Here is a 15,423-nt window from a genome sequence, read left to right as displayed (position 1 = left end):
GCAAAAACCTAAATTTCATGCTCAGTACCTACAGCATGCATTTGAGAGTTTGTGACTGGTACATATTCTGTTTATTAAGGGTACTGTGTAAAAGAAATTCGCAAATGCTGAAGATGTTTCTGTAATTCTGTTAAAATCATTAGCAACATTTCTATAGTTTAGCAGGCCTGGGTGAGATTAATAATAAAAAAAAAGTCGTCCTTGTGGTTCACCCTTGACTGCTGCACAAAGGCCCTGTACCCCTGTTTTGACAAATGAGAAAACAAGGGCAGCAGCCTACACGTCTAATTGTTGGGGGAAAATGAGTTCATATGCATGATCCACATCTGATACTGTTTTATAAATAGACCCATTTCTGTGTATTTCATCCAGGATGTAAATTATACCACTGACATTACCAACCTATTGGCAAGTTTCCAAATGGGTCTGATTTTGGGGTACTACAATGCTTATTGCAGAGGAAACACTAAGGAGTGTTTTCAAAATGTAGGAAGATTTTCCGTAAAGATTTTCTGAAGTTCTTTTATTAAGTTTGCTGATTTTTATTTACTGTTCGTGTACTGTGTGTTTGGAGTCAGATGCTGATTGGTGTCTCCTTTCATTTCTCTGGGAAAACTGCCCTACACATAAGGTAAAACATTTTCTGTTGTTTATTATAACTGATGTCAAAGGCTGTCAGCAAGTGCAGCTGTTTATACTTTATGAGTCAGTAATCAGAATAACTACTGGTTGATAACAGCCTTTCAAGCAAAAGAAAGTTCACTTTGAGGTTTTTTGTAGTAGAAGGACCACATTTTCCCAACATTTTTTCAAGTTCTTGTGACTTTAATACATAAGGAAATAGTTTTGCATTCAACAAGAATGACAGTTTGTCTAAATAGAAAATAGGTTATTTTCCAAAGCCACAAAAATGTTAAACAAATCATTGCTAGATCATGTGCAAGACCTGTCTTGCAGCTATTGATGCTGGACCCCTGAAGTAAGATATATTTTGATACATAGAACAGGTGTGGACAGAGGTTACAGATTTATATCCCTGTTTCTCACAGCTCAGGGAAAGTCTTTGAAAATCTAAAATGTGCGAAGAATTCATGAATGAAGGTTATGAAGATAATTTCAGTGTAAGACTGATCTGTTTGATTTATTGGTTTGTTTTCTTAGTCTTAAAATAATCTAATATAAAAAAACCCAAACAACCCAGGAATAAACCATAACAAATTGTTTACCACTGAAATATACAGAAAAATTATCTGAGCAAACCACATTGTTAACAATAACACCTATTTTTTATCAACTGCTTCATAAAACTGGATGGTAATTTGATGGCATACTGCAAACCATGAAAATCAACACTAAAATGCTTTGTTATTTTTGGTTTTGTGCAAAATGTTAAATGGCTGAAACAAATGACAAACATGGTCATACTTATGCCATCTCTAGAATTTAAAAAAAAAATTAAATTATTAGATGGTACATGAAGTGCAAAAACTGCTCCACGTGCTTAGATCCAGCTCTGGCTTCGATTTGGATGGAAGTAATGTTTAGAAATGCATCTACTTTTTCTCACTTGAGGACAGTCAGGCATTGGAACAGGGTGCTCAGAGGAGCTCCAGCTTGGGAGGTTTCCAACCACCCTGGACACAGCCCTGAGCACCACGGTCTGACACAGCAGCTAATCCTGCTGACTGCCTGAGGTGCTGCCAGTGACCCTGTCCTGAGAGAGTACTGGGATGAACTACTCTGAGCAAGAATCTACAAGCATTTCTGTTTGTAGGTTCACAACCACTTATTTCCTTAGACAAAGTACCCCCAGCTGGTATCCCATCATTTATGAGCAGGTTTGGTTTGAAAACAAACTGCCAGGACTGAGTTAGACCTTGAAACTATCAACTGTTGAAAGCTTGAAGTACGATTCAGCAAGGACCTTAAAAATAAGAAAACAGTCTGAAAAGCATACAAAATTGTACACCTACACATCAAGCATCCTTTTCATATCAATGATATATTAAATATACTGTAAGAATGACTGTAATTATGTCAGAAGATATGATTAATTCTGTTTTCTCAGTTTTAGTACTGTCATATTATCTCTGAGACATATTGTTAGGTGTTTTGGCTGTACTTCTTCACCCATCCTCTTGCTCAGCCATTCACTTAACTGCTTCAAATCTCAGGTAGATGACTTTTACACAATCAGCAATGAAAGGTCAAGAGATGAAAAAGATATATGCTTGCAGTCCTCAAAAGGAATGAAGGAATGTTATCTAACTTGAGAATGACTATATCTTGTGGTAGTGTCCTATGAATGTCCCTGTGTCCAGGTTTATTGTTTTTCCTTAAACCATTATCTCCCTCAGAGAATGTGTACAATATTACTTAGGAATTCTATTTATTGTGCCCTTAAATTTAACTGAAGTCTGTGTCCAGACTTAAGAACAGATCTCATCTTTGAGGCACCATCAAGCCTGTCTTTATGGAGCAGGAACTTCTGTAGGCAAACATCCCTTTCCCACTCCTACTCACTCCTGCATTCCTCACAGACCGAACGCAGGGCTTGGAGAGCCTCCACTGTCACTGTGAGCTTCCCAATCACTGCACTGGCATCTTGGGAATCGAAAACTAGAAAGGAAACATCAGAAAACATCATGAGCAATTTAATTTAAGGTTTTGCTTTTGTTCTAATAATTTTCCTTGGTGTTTGGACAGATTAAAAGGCACCTAGCATGTGCTAAAAAAAAAAAAAAAGAGAAGAAAGAAATAAATAATAAAGAAACCTTCCAGTTCAGGTCCTCGGCCTACTAGAAACAAAGGAGTCCAAGAACCAGAATGTACAACAATAAAAGTATTAATGTTGGAATTAACTTTGAAACAAAAAAACTATTGGTATGATAATTGCCTATATAAAATAAAGATTTCTCACCATATGTAAATGCAGATGTTCCAAACTCTGTTAAAGACATTATATGGTTAGGAATAGTTTTAAGTAAAAATACAGCGATTAATGCATTTGCTACACTGTGTGCATGATGGGTCCAAATCAGTTATTAGTATTTAAATAGTAAATTGGGTTTTTCAGTTCTTGCAATGCAAAATTATTTACATTCCAAGCTTCTATGTGTTGTAAAAAAGTGAAGTGCAGACAAAGATGGTGTACTCTCTTCATCTTTGTGTACATGGATTTTAAAGTAGTATTTAAAATCTGTATTTTACAGAAATTACCAACATGACTTAAAATTGCAGTCTTTTACAATATCTGAGTAAGCCCAGAGCCAGAATCCCTGCTGCTGTGATAAAACATGATGCCCAGTCAGAGGTGAGGCTCTTTCCCAGTTGTACCCATCGCTCTGGGGCACAAGGTTTGCTGTAAATTCTCATCAGGCTGAACAAAGACAGCGGACATGTGTCAGGGAACTCTCATGTTTTATTGTATTGTTGCTTTATCTGTGGCAACCAACCCACTGTTTAGGCTCAAAAGGTGGTGGCCAACAAGCCCTTAAATTGTTACAATACACTTCCACAAGAGTGGTGGCCAACAAGTCCTTAATTTTGTGCAGTACACTTCACTAAGTTCTCCCCTCCCACAACAAACTGCTCAAAGGTGCTGGCACACAACCCCCAGCACACAACCAAAGGTGTGCTGCCTGACAGGCCACAACACCACCACAGAAAGGTGCTGGCTCACGAGTTCCCCACTCCCACAACAAACAGAGCATGGGACAGGATAATGACAGCTGTTCTTTGCCCAGGCAAAGCAAGAGGGGAGAGAAAACAAAGAATGTCACCAATCCTTAGATCCCACATTGGTCCTGCTGTGAGGATGGTCCGGAGCAAAAGAGAAGGAGAGGAAAAAGAGAGCAAGGGGGCCCAATCCCCTTCCTTTTATAGTTAATCTGCTGCAGCCCCTTTATGTAAACTAGATTTTTTGTGCCATTTTGCACATGCACAGCCCCTTTCAGCCCTCTGGGGAGTGAGCTGGGGGAGACTGACCATGAGTCCCAAGGCAGAGCAGGGCATTGGCTCAGAACACGCTGCCCCACGTCTGTGGGACCCTTCCTTTCCTGTTTTAACAGTCAGAATGTTTGAGACAAAACGTGCTCAGGCCTGGTCCTCCCCACCAGCCCTACCTAAAAAGCAATGAGGCTGCCTAACATGACTCTAGGAGGAATTGGAGTAAAACCAAATAATCTTGACAGCACATCTTTTCAGAGCCAATTATACAGCTGACTAAGGGCAAGGTTATGTATTAACTGCATACACTGGGATAAGCACTCCAGGACATGCAGTGATGCTGCATGGGACAGAAGGAAAAACACAGGATAAACCTTCCATCATTTATGTCACTGAAAGAGCTATTATAGGACAGATTTGATGCTGTTCTTGGAGATCTGAACCATTTTGTACATCCTTGGACAAATCACTCAGTGAACTTCAAGAGCAGACTTCAGGGAACAGTATTCTTTTTACTTACAAGAACAGTAGGATAATTGTAATTAATTATGTCAGAAGATATGATTAATTCTGTTTTCTCAGATTTAGTACTGTCATATTATCTCTGAGACATATGGTTAGGTGTTCTGGCTATACTTCTTCACCCATCCTCTTGCTCAGCCATTCACTTAATTGCTTCAAATCTCAGGTAGATGACTTTTACACAATCAGCAATGAAAGGACAAGATATGAAAAAGATATATGCTTGCAGTCCTCAAAAGGAATGAAGGAATGTTATCTAACTTAAGAATGACTATATCTTGTGGTAGTGTCCTATGAATGTCCCCGTGTCTAGGTTTATTGTTTTTTCTTAAACCATTATCTCCCTCAGAGAATGTGTACAATATTACTTAGGAATTCTATTTATTGTGCCCTTAAATTTAACTGAAGTCTGTGTCCAGACTTAAGAACAGATCCTTTTATAATGACTTTGTTCAAGAAAATATACTGACATATATTAATGTAAAATTAATTTCAATTCTCTGAAAGATCTAAATTTTCAGAAAATACGCAATGTTACATGTTATGGATGCAATAAACCCCCCAAAAAACTGGATGGCGTATGCAGGGAAAAGAAGTGTGGATGGGAAAAGGAGAAAAAGTATTTCTAGCTCTTATTATCACTTTCATAGATAAAATTCACATAAAGTAAAAATTCGTTCAAATATCTGATGATTAGAGGAAGAAATGTTCCTCACAATATTGAATTAGTTGGTTGTCATTACACAGTATTGATTAGCTTTGGACAGAACAGTAACTATTAACAAAAACCAGTCTTTTCTGTCCTAATAACTCTCTCAGATGATGATTAGAAGTTTTAAGAATTGTGTGAAAGGTGATTTTCAAAAATTGTATTACATCACTAATCAATCTTATCAAATGGGAATTATGGCAATGGGAGTTATGGCCATAAAATCCAGAACAAACATAATCTTCCAGTGAGAGACTACAAAATACCTCTTTGGGGGAGATGTGGAGCTTTTCACTGGTGGAGAAAAGCTTATGTTGCTCAGTGACAGCAGGAAGTGCATCAGATCTGTACACTATTTTTCCAGAGTATAGAAATTTGATTCTTCTTAGAATTTCCTTATCATGTTCCTGGAACTTTGATGCATACTTTGAGTGCTTTAGCAACAGCATGGATGCAAATCATGCATGATAATGGGAATGGATAAGAAAGCCTATTTCCTTCCCTCACTACTCTGCTCCCATCAGTCAAGGTACGGATATTAGACAGAACTGGAAGCAGTGAAGTCACATTTTCCTTGGCATTCTGCTGGGGCTGACTCCAACTCCTGCTATTGCAAAGGTACCTTGTGCACTTGGGTGCTCTGCATCCACTCATCAAACTGGTTCACTCCCCAGTACAGGAGAAGGAGTGTTTTGTAACAGATGTGCTTCCAGCTTCTCCACTGAGCTTTACCTCGTGGGGTAAGAGGATTGAGAGGAAGAGACAAAGAGAAAAGTGCCCCATTGGTACCCGTGTGCCTGCTGCCATGTATGAGAAATAAATAACCTGGGTTTATTATAAGCAAATGAATTTAGTGGAAAAACAGAAGGGGGTGGGGTTTTCTTCTTCATTTAGTTCCAAGGGGTGTTTTTAGGCATATGGTGAAAGCTGTAAGGTGGAGGGTCCTGTCTGGGCCTGACGCCAGGGAACCTTTGCGGCTGGGTGTCCTGGTTAGAACGGCTGGGACCAATTCATCACTGATGGGTGTAACCCAAAACTGTGTATTCTATAGCCTTCCATGCCATTGCCCAAAAACTGCTGTCAGTAGAGGCCTGCGAGGTGGGAAGATGTTCCTGTCCTCATATCCTTTTATGGAATTCCCTGCTCTGATACCCTTTTATGGAATTCCCCCTTCTGAGGGAGGGACTGAGCATCCTCATACCCTTTTATGGAATTCCCCGCTCTGAGGGAGGGACTGAGCACTCCCGCCTGAACTGGAGAATATAGAAACTGGGAGTTTCGGAACCTTTCCACCACTCGTGGGATCCAGAGGAAGACTGCAGACCACTGCCTTCAACTAGACTGCAGCAGCTCTCCCACCAGCAGGTTTTTCCCCTCTCCCTTTACTTTGGACTCAGGAGGCCAAGGAACACCACTTTTGTTCATACCCCAGGGTGCCGGGTTATACATTTGGGTTTTTGCGGGTTAAAACCAATTGTCTGTCTGTATAATTGTACTTATTGTATTATTTTAATAAATTGTTATTCTGATTTATAATCTCTCTTTTGAGTTGAGTTTATTTCCCCTGCTGGTTAACTTTTAAACCAGCACACTGGGAATAGGGAGAAGCATAAAAGTAAAAATGTATCCTCTGCCACGTGGCCTTTGTGTATGGAGAGACCCCCCTGTACCCTCACAAATCAATCAAGAGGGAAGGTAACACCCCCTCCTGAGCCCAAGAAATTACCTTTTAAGGTACAAAACTGGTGGTCACTGAATGTTTACCAGCTTATGGAACCGAAAGGATACAAAAGGTGGGATTTTCAAATGGTTGTGGTGCCCTCAGGCCCGTGTGACTTGGAGCACACCCAGCGCTGCAGTAAAGAACTTCTCACTACACTTTCCTTGTCCGCTTTTAAATCTAAAGGAAGGATTTTTCCTATACATGGGGAGCAGGAAACTGAGCAAAGAGGATATTTTCCTCACTCTACAAAAGGACCAAGTGGCCTTCTCTGGTCTTCTTATGGGTGTTATAAAAATGCTGTCCTATGACCCGGGAAATGGAAGATCCCACACCTCTGCTCAGCTCACCTTGCTTTAGTGAGTCACTGGGAGCTTGGGCACAGTCTGGGACAGAAGGCTGCTCACTAACACAGATTCATAACCAAACCCACCAGATACAGGTTTCCTATGGAGGACACAAACTTGAGGTACTCTGGGGGTTATAATGTAACTTCAAATAAGATATAGACATTAACAATACAGAATTGCTGACAAATTTTAATGTAAAATATATATAGTCCTACTACAATAAAATATGTTGTAGAAAATGGAGAATTATAGTAAGTGGTTTGAAAGTTCTTAGATTTTACAAACTAATTACTGTGAGCTGGGAATGCTGTTTGGTTTTGGGTTTTTTAAACAGATTTTAAGGAATAACACCAGCAGACAGTTTTTGCAGACTTCTGCAAACAAATGTGGAACCCATTAGTTAATATTAGAGAATTTCTTATTGAAACAATGTCAAACAATTACTTGCACAGTAAGTCTTGCAAAGAAAAGCAGAAATTCAACAGACAATTTTTAGGCTACAAAAGTTAACAAGAAAGAGATCTTTAAAACTTACCATCAATATCTTGTTCAATGATATCTCTTTGCTTCTGGAATATCTCTTTCAGACTGACATAGGCAAAACCAATATCCTCACATTCAAGATCCTGTTCGTCTTCTGGGGGATCACTGACCACTGTAAATTTTAGGCTGAACACAAAAAAGCCCCCCCAAAAAAACAAACAAACAAAAAGATATTTTACCTTCAAAAAGGGTTAAAAATCAAATAAAATACCAATAAAAAAGGCAAGCCCACACTATTTTACAAGTGAATGATATTCAGCATTTCCCATTGCAAGAATATCCTGAGATTGTTTCTTTAAAATCTTCCCTCCTCTTTTGGGATTATTTAGCAGTACTAAAAGGACAGAGAGGTTGTAACCCCAGATCTTCAGGCTTACAGAATTGATTCATTTCCCCTCCTCCCCATCACTCCATGGCACAATCCTTATTCATATGGCTATACCAACAACTATACCAAATATTTGCTTTTCTTCTGTGAACTTAAATTATACTCGTTGCATCCAAGTAGAGATTTTCTACGAAACACATAATTGTGTTGAATTGTGTTAGAGCTGACTTGAGTTAGTGGCTTGTGCTGAGGCCAAAAACACTGAGACTGACTAAGTCACAGGAATTTAGAGGTAACATTTGCTATGTCTTGGCAAAGCCGGTCAAACTGTGAATGTCTGTGTGCTTTGAAGTCTAAAAATGTTACAATAAGCATAATTTCAAATGGGTGACACTCGAGTTGTGCAAAATCCAAGTCAGCGGGAAAGGATATCTTATAGAAAATAGAAACAGATTTTCCTAAAAAGATTTTTAACACGTGCCATAGCTTTACTTGTTCCAAAAAAAAACCAGCTTGACATTTTTTTCCCCCTGCACCACTGTGAAAGTAAGTTGTTGAACGAGGGAGGGTGGTTGGCTAGAGTGATTCCCACACACAAAAGAACTGCCCGCAGCCTCATATTCCAAGCTAATGGGCCTCAGAAGACCGTGGGGGGAGGTAAGTTTTTTTTTTCTCCTCAGTAAATGGCGTCTTCACTTTAGTTTTGCCCCGCCTCAGGGAAGGTGTGTGGGGGGGCTCCCAGGTTCATTTTGTTTTCGGCCGGGTCATCTGGCTGCCTTTGTTTTTGTCTTCTTTTGTTGTTCTGCCAATACACAAATATCCTTTAATAAAGGGCTGTTACCTTTTCTTTCTCCGTATTTCCTTAACTGGAGCCTCTTAACTTTGGATTTACAATTGGTTAGAGGGAGGAGCTTGGTTTTCCTCAGAACTCATCCTCCTTAGCAAACGCTTCGGTCTCATTAAACTGAGACAACACCACAACTGCAATATGCTTTTATAGCTGTGTCCTTGTTCTGGCCAGGACAGGATTAGTTCTTGGAGTAGCCTGGAGGGGCATGGCCAAGACATGGAGATTATTCTGTCCCACCTCACTGGGGATGAGGGAAGGTGTCCCTTCTGGGGGGGCCGGCGGGGTGAGCAATAACATGGGAATCATTGGCCTCGTTTTTACTCTCTGTCATTAGTATTGTTGCTGTTACTGTTCGTGGTCTTATTACATTTTCCAGTAAATTGTTCTTATCTCAACCTGTGATCTTTGCCTTTTTTGCCTCCAGTTCTCCTCTCCAGCCACTGCAGGGAAAGGGGAGTGATGGAACAGCGGGTGGTTTGGGGTGTTTCAGGGGGAACACTAAATTGGCGAGTACCATTCCTAAACCATGACAAGTAGTTTATTTTTGTGCTTGGCTCTTACTAACAAGTATTTATTATGGAAAAGATATATGTAGATATTTGTCACTAAACCCAGAGACCCACTGAAAATGTGTGTTTAAATAAATGGTCTAGAGGCAAAAAAGGGAAAATATCACAGCTATTTTCAACAGGTGGCTTGATTATAATTGAATTAATTTAGGATTTTGGCAAAGAGTTAAGCAGAAGCAAAATTGCTAAAACTCAATAAAATAAAAATACTTAGATGTATAAGATAAATATTAAATAACATCTAAAAAATTGAAAATGATAATAACAACTCATAAAACTGGGTACTGGGAATAGATCTGTTTTGATTCAGTGTCAATGTTCAATCAAATCAATATGGGGAAATCAGCTTGGCACCTAAGACAGGAATAATTTTTAACTTACAGGTACAACTATTACTAAAATTTTCAATACAGCATAAATTAAAAGCAGGCATAGTAACATTTGGGACAGTAACTTATAGCCAAAGGGGAGAATCATTCATACACACCCACCCTGTGGTTCAAATCAAACAAAGGTTTTTTACATGACAAGAGCAAGCTCAACAAAACAGATGCAAATAAGAGTACCTCTAACCTCTTATAGTTCCAATATGCCTAAAAGATGATAACACTGGATTAAATCTGTGGTGCTAAGCAGGAAGGAGGAGATTTGAACTCTGGATCCCATGGGAATACTCCAACTAGTGGATTTGCATGAACGGCACCACAATCACTTTGACTTTTGTAATTTTAAAAAAATATTACAAGCTTGAAGTTTAGAAAAATATTTAAATATGATATTTGGTGTGCCTTAGCTCATCTCCTTTATTTACCAGAAACCCTGGTTAGTTATGTATTGATTTCTCGGGGTTACCTCAAGTAAGACAAGGCAAACCACAAGCCCTGTAACAGAGATTTCCAGCACTAATCTGTACCTGTCAGCAGGTGGATCTGGCTTCAGAAGAATCGACTTGAGATACTCTCTCTCTGCATGATTATGTGTCTTATCCACATTTATCACTGCAAAGGAAATCAAAATGAATGTAATTAGTTATCAATTGGTTTTAACCTTTTACGAGAAAGAGCATGAAGAAAAGAACAAAGAAAAATAAACATTTCTTTTCTAATAAAAAGCAACAATGTTAGAATTGTGATCTAATGGTGTGTCAGCTGGCAGGCACACTGTCAAAAAACATCCAAGCAGCATCTAAGCCACATGACTGCCACTTTCTGTTAATGGTAATAGCAGCCTTTGATTTTAAAAACCAGTGGTCTTCATTGCTTTGTATTTGAATTTGAAATTGAAGTGATTTACTGCATTTCTTCCACTGTGATGATGATAATGTGTGGCAGAGTGCTTGTCCTTTTTGACAGACAGCCTCAGTAATTTAATCCTCCTTTCCTGCCACAGCATTTCAGGAAGAGAAACCTCCAGACCAAGGGACCGGAGAAAATCCACAGCCTGGGGAGTGTGTGAATGCTCTGAAAGCAAAGTTTGTTTAAAATGCAAACACAAGGAGCAGCTTTTTTGTACCATTAATACGACCTACAGTGAAGTTAGCCTTGGTTTGAAAAATACATTAAAAGAAGGAAAAATATGGTTTTAAAAAATTATTTAAGAAGTTTTTGGGCATCTTATTCTAAAGAGGTACCTTCTTTCTTGCAAGTTAACTCTATGGAATATTATAAAAATTCAGGATGCAAAAACTGAAGAAGTGCTAAAGGAATTACTGTTTTTTTTAAGAAAAAAAAGCAGCTGAAAAAAATTTGCTAGGACAGAACTTGAATGAATATATCCCTCTGAGGAACAAACACAGCTCTTTGGAACAGTTTTCATTTGCTTTTGAGGGGAGGAGGAGCTAGAAATGCATCTGTCTTTAAATTCCAACATTTTTACTATTCATTCTCTTCTATTTACTCTGCCACTGTACTCACAACTGCTCTTTTTCACTCTCCATGTCACATGAAGGTTTCCTTTTCCTACACACTCCCAGAAATCTTTAACGTATTTCATACTGTCTCCTACTATCCAAAACAGACTTATTTGTATAAACAGAAAGTACCAATTTCCCAAGGAGCAGGGAGTATTGGAAAACAGCAATATGAAGAAAAATAAGTGCTCCTGAGATCAGCACAGGAAATCAAGAGGCAGCAGGGACACAGATGGACAGACAGAGAAGTTCAGAGGAGCTGCCATATTAACAGACTCTTCCCTTTCCCATAAGCATCCAAAATGGAATTTCCTAAGTTTACTAGTTCTGCATCTAACACAGTTTTAAATGGAAATTATTTACAAACTTAAAGAGTTCAAATTCATTTCACTTGATGGAAAAATTCAGACTAAGGAGTAAAACATCCAGCAAAGAACTCCATTCAAGTCTGGGGAAAATGATTAACTATGGTGAAAATATATTTTTAGATCCTGATGAATGACATGCTTTCACATGTTTGAACAATGAATCTCGTGAAGCATTCTGTATCAGTTAAGATCTTTTTAAAATAGTCAGGCAGTTCCAGATATAGATAATATAAAATGTTTTATTTATTAAAGGAATTAGTAATTTTTAGATAATTTATGGATTTACCCTGATTTTCTCCATACAGAGGTCTAAAAGACTATTAGTTTCCTTCTAAGCTCAAAGTAAATTTCTTTCTACCCATGCAAATCTTATTTTTATTTAAGAAAATATTCAATGAACCTCAAATATTCAGCATACTCATATCTAATTAGACATGACTAGAAGGTGCAGTAAAACTGTAGCAAACCCACATGCAGATTTCATTACTATAATCTTAGTGGGTTCTCAACTGGCTTTATCAAAAGGCAGGTTCATTAGGGTTTTTTCCCCCATATATGCAAATCTAATCTTGAGTAGGAATTAGATGACCAATGATCTAAGCAACCTCTGCAAATAACAACCACCTTAGTGTTGTGCTGCAGAATACAACCCTGGAGCAATTCATACTGAAACCCACCTTTTTATACTGATTCATTAGGAACTTCTTGAAGCTTAAACTTTTGAAGTTCTATATTTCATACTTTAGCAGCAAATAAAAAAAATCAAAGTTATGAAGCCAGGATTAACAGAAACAATACAATACAGCACTACTAGACTGGAAAGCTTTATAAATTACAGTCTCTACAAAGCATGATACTATTTTCAAATATCACAGCTTGAAATGTGTTGAAGTTTCCTAATGGTCCTAAAAGTCTGCAGTTTTGTTTTCCATTCATCATCATTTTGCTGCATTTCATTAGTTTAATTTAATTAGTTTTATTTAATTTAATAAATTTAATTTTGCAGAGTTGATACTTAAACAACTAACATGCTTAGACTGTACCTAATATATACACAGGGATCAGAATATTGTCTAAGAACTTTTATATCTTCTAAAAGCTTCTTATATTCAAAGCAATGAGAGTCCCTGAAGCAAGAGAAATTAAAAGCATTTAAAAGCTTTTAATGGCTTATGGTATTATTTCAATGAGGTTTTAAAAATATTATTTCAGTTATGTCTGCCTACCTAGAACATCTGGAAGAGTTTACAGGAGCTCGCCAGGTATCTTTCACCTCAGAAAAAGAACCCTTAACTGATGTTTTATTTAGTGTATGATGGCAGAAATCCCATTTGTCTGAGTGGAAGTAAAGCCTCAGCGAATGGAGGACTTTGCAGCACTAATTTTTGTGATTCTGTTTTTCTTTCCTAAAGCCTCACAAAGATTCTTGTCTTTTTCAGAGCCACAAAAGCTCCCAGTTGTGTCCTGTCATCACGTGGGCAATGCCACCAGAGCAGTGGGTGATGTGACACCTGGCAGGGATTTCAGTCTCCAGCTACAGGGTGGGTTAATAGTTTATGAGTATGAGCAGGATCTGAGTAAATTCCTTGGCAAGTTACATCTCAAATCAGGTTTTGGTAGATGGTACCAATTTTAAAGATCTGACTGTGACACCACTTCTGCAAAGCCACTGTTACAAAATTATTTAAAAAAAAATATGTTTAGTTGGAATGTCTGTGTTAATGGTTTGTCAAAAATAGCAAACTGATTCACCATTGTCACCTGAAAGTCCAAGACAACATGAAGCACTCACACTGAATCTTAATTGAAATAGACTTTAACGGGAAAGAAAAAGCTAATGAACAACTGAAATACTAAGAAATAGCTGGGAAAATAATTAACAAGAGAATTATCAATTATTACAATAGTTCTATGTATGCCAGTAGTGTAAATATAAAGTATAATGAAGTAATTAGCAATATGTTAGTATTAACCACGGGTGAATAGTTTCCCATATTAAAAAGTTGTTATTACTATTTGCAAGTGATGATCAACTCCAATTACATATTCTCTTTTCAATTCTATTTTAGTTGTACATGGTTAGGCAGAATGTTTTCCTTTTGCTGTATCATCATGTACCAAGAGAAAAATTAGTTCATCATGCTCTTTTAAAAAGAACATATAAATTTGTTATGCATACTCTAATTTTAAAATTTACATGCTAACAGCATATTTAAATATATTGTGATGTTACTATTTCACACACAAGCCTTCTTCAATATTTCATTTTGTACTTGAAAACGGCATCTTTACCTCATTTCTTAAAAATCACCATTAATATTTCCCAAAATATTTGGAAAACAGACAAATGCAGTTGGCACATAGATAAACACAACTATTATGGGTAGGAAATGGGCTTTATTGCAGGCATTTTCACGTGACACAGCTGAAGGGAAGAAACAAGACTGCTCAGGAACACCTCACACTCACCAGTGCTGTAGTTGTAGTGAATCCTCTGACCACCTGTTGGTTTTGGAAGTGACAGTGGGGTCTCCTCTGCAAGGAAATTGTTTAATCTGCATTCCACAAACAGCTGCTGTATTGTTTCATCTGATGTAATTCGGGACTCAGTCAGACCAAGTGAGGTGATTTTAATCCGGATTTTTTCCGCTTCCTGTTTAAAAACAAAACGCAAACATAATACAAAATTAACACACAACAAACACTCACACATGTAAACCATCAGCTATTTTGTATGATTAATGCTGATTGACTGATTTTTACACATACACAAGGAGAATCTAAAGCCCCAGGGTTTGTATTGAAGACTATTGTTGCAAGAGATCCTGATTTCCATTTGATGTTTAAAATATTTTTGCAATAGTCACAGTCTGCTGGAGATTAGGTTAAGGTTATCTTTATGTACAAATACAATCTGAAGCAGAAATTTCAGTTGTCATCATTTTTAGCTACACAGCAAACTGATCTTGTAACTGCTTAAAACAGTTTCAGGAATACTGGGTATGAAAGTTTTCCAAATGAAAGAGAATTGTTAGTACCTCCTGCAGACTAGGCTACAGTTTAATAAAAATCCATCAAGTCACAAATTGTTAGGCATGTAAAGTAACAATGTATTTGAAAGGAATTGAATGTCAAATACTGAACTTTCTTAGTTAAATCTAACATATACCTTTTAAAGTTAAAATTAACAATATGGTAATAAAAGTAATATCCCAATTGTTCTTCACCAGAGTCTTTTTTTATTATATTTCACTGAAGTTACATTTTTCTGTTCCTTATATGAAATTTTCATAGTGTTCTGCCAAGTCTGGAGTATTTGTGTGCAGATAACTTTCAATAAGTTTGAGGTATTTAAGTGGGAATGTCAGACTCAACAGAAAGAATCACAAACAGTGCCCCAGTTAACTCTGTAATTCAAAGAAAAGCCACTATGGTATCAAAATTGGAATACCCAGGTGAGCACTCAAAGATGACATCCTTCAAAGAGCAAACAGAACATGCTGGAGTACAGAAATGTCAAAGAATATTTTTTAATTCTTTCTTTTCAAGCTCATAACTTCATCAGAAATATTTCCCCTATACTGAAATATTTTGACGATTTTTGATT

General features: G+C 37.6%; 1 protein-coding gene across 7 annotated transcripts in view; it reads right to left on the bottom strand.

Annotated features, from left to right (window-relative positions):
* Positions 1 to 15,423, bottom strand: part of LOC113973726 (protein fantom-like) — a 47,958-nt gene that overhangs the window by 1,866 nt on the left and 30,669 nt on the right. For 4 of the 7 annotated variants that reach the window (XM_027696206.1, XM_027696204.1, XM_027696209.1 and 1 more), the window contains 4 exons: positions 14,286 to 14,469; positions 10,453 to 10,537; positions 7,785 to 7,918; positions 2,524 to 2,619 (listed from right to left, as the gene is read on the bottom strand). In XM_027696206.1, the coding sequence (XP_027552007.1) occupies positions 2,524 to 2,619; positions 7,785 to 7,918; positions 10,453 to 10,537; positions 14,286 to 14,469 (499 nt within the window). The other 3 variants (XR_003536331.1, XR_003536332.1, XM_027696207.1) reach the window with 2 other exon arrangements.

The sequence above is a fragment of the Neopelma chrysocephalum genome, unplaced genomic scaffold (genome assembly GCF_003984885.1).
Source record: "Neopelma chrysocephalum unplaced genomic scaffold, ASM398488v2 Primary Assembly neopelma1_105, whole genome shotgun sequence".
Classification (NCBI taxonomy): domain Eukaryota; kingdom Metazoa; phylum Chordata; class Aves; order Passeriformes; family Pipridae; genus Neopelma; species Neopelma chrysocephalum.
The sequence above is the reverse complement of the archived record's forward strand: the minus strand, read 5'-3'. Positions and strand labels throughout refer to the sequence as shown.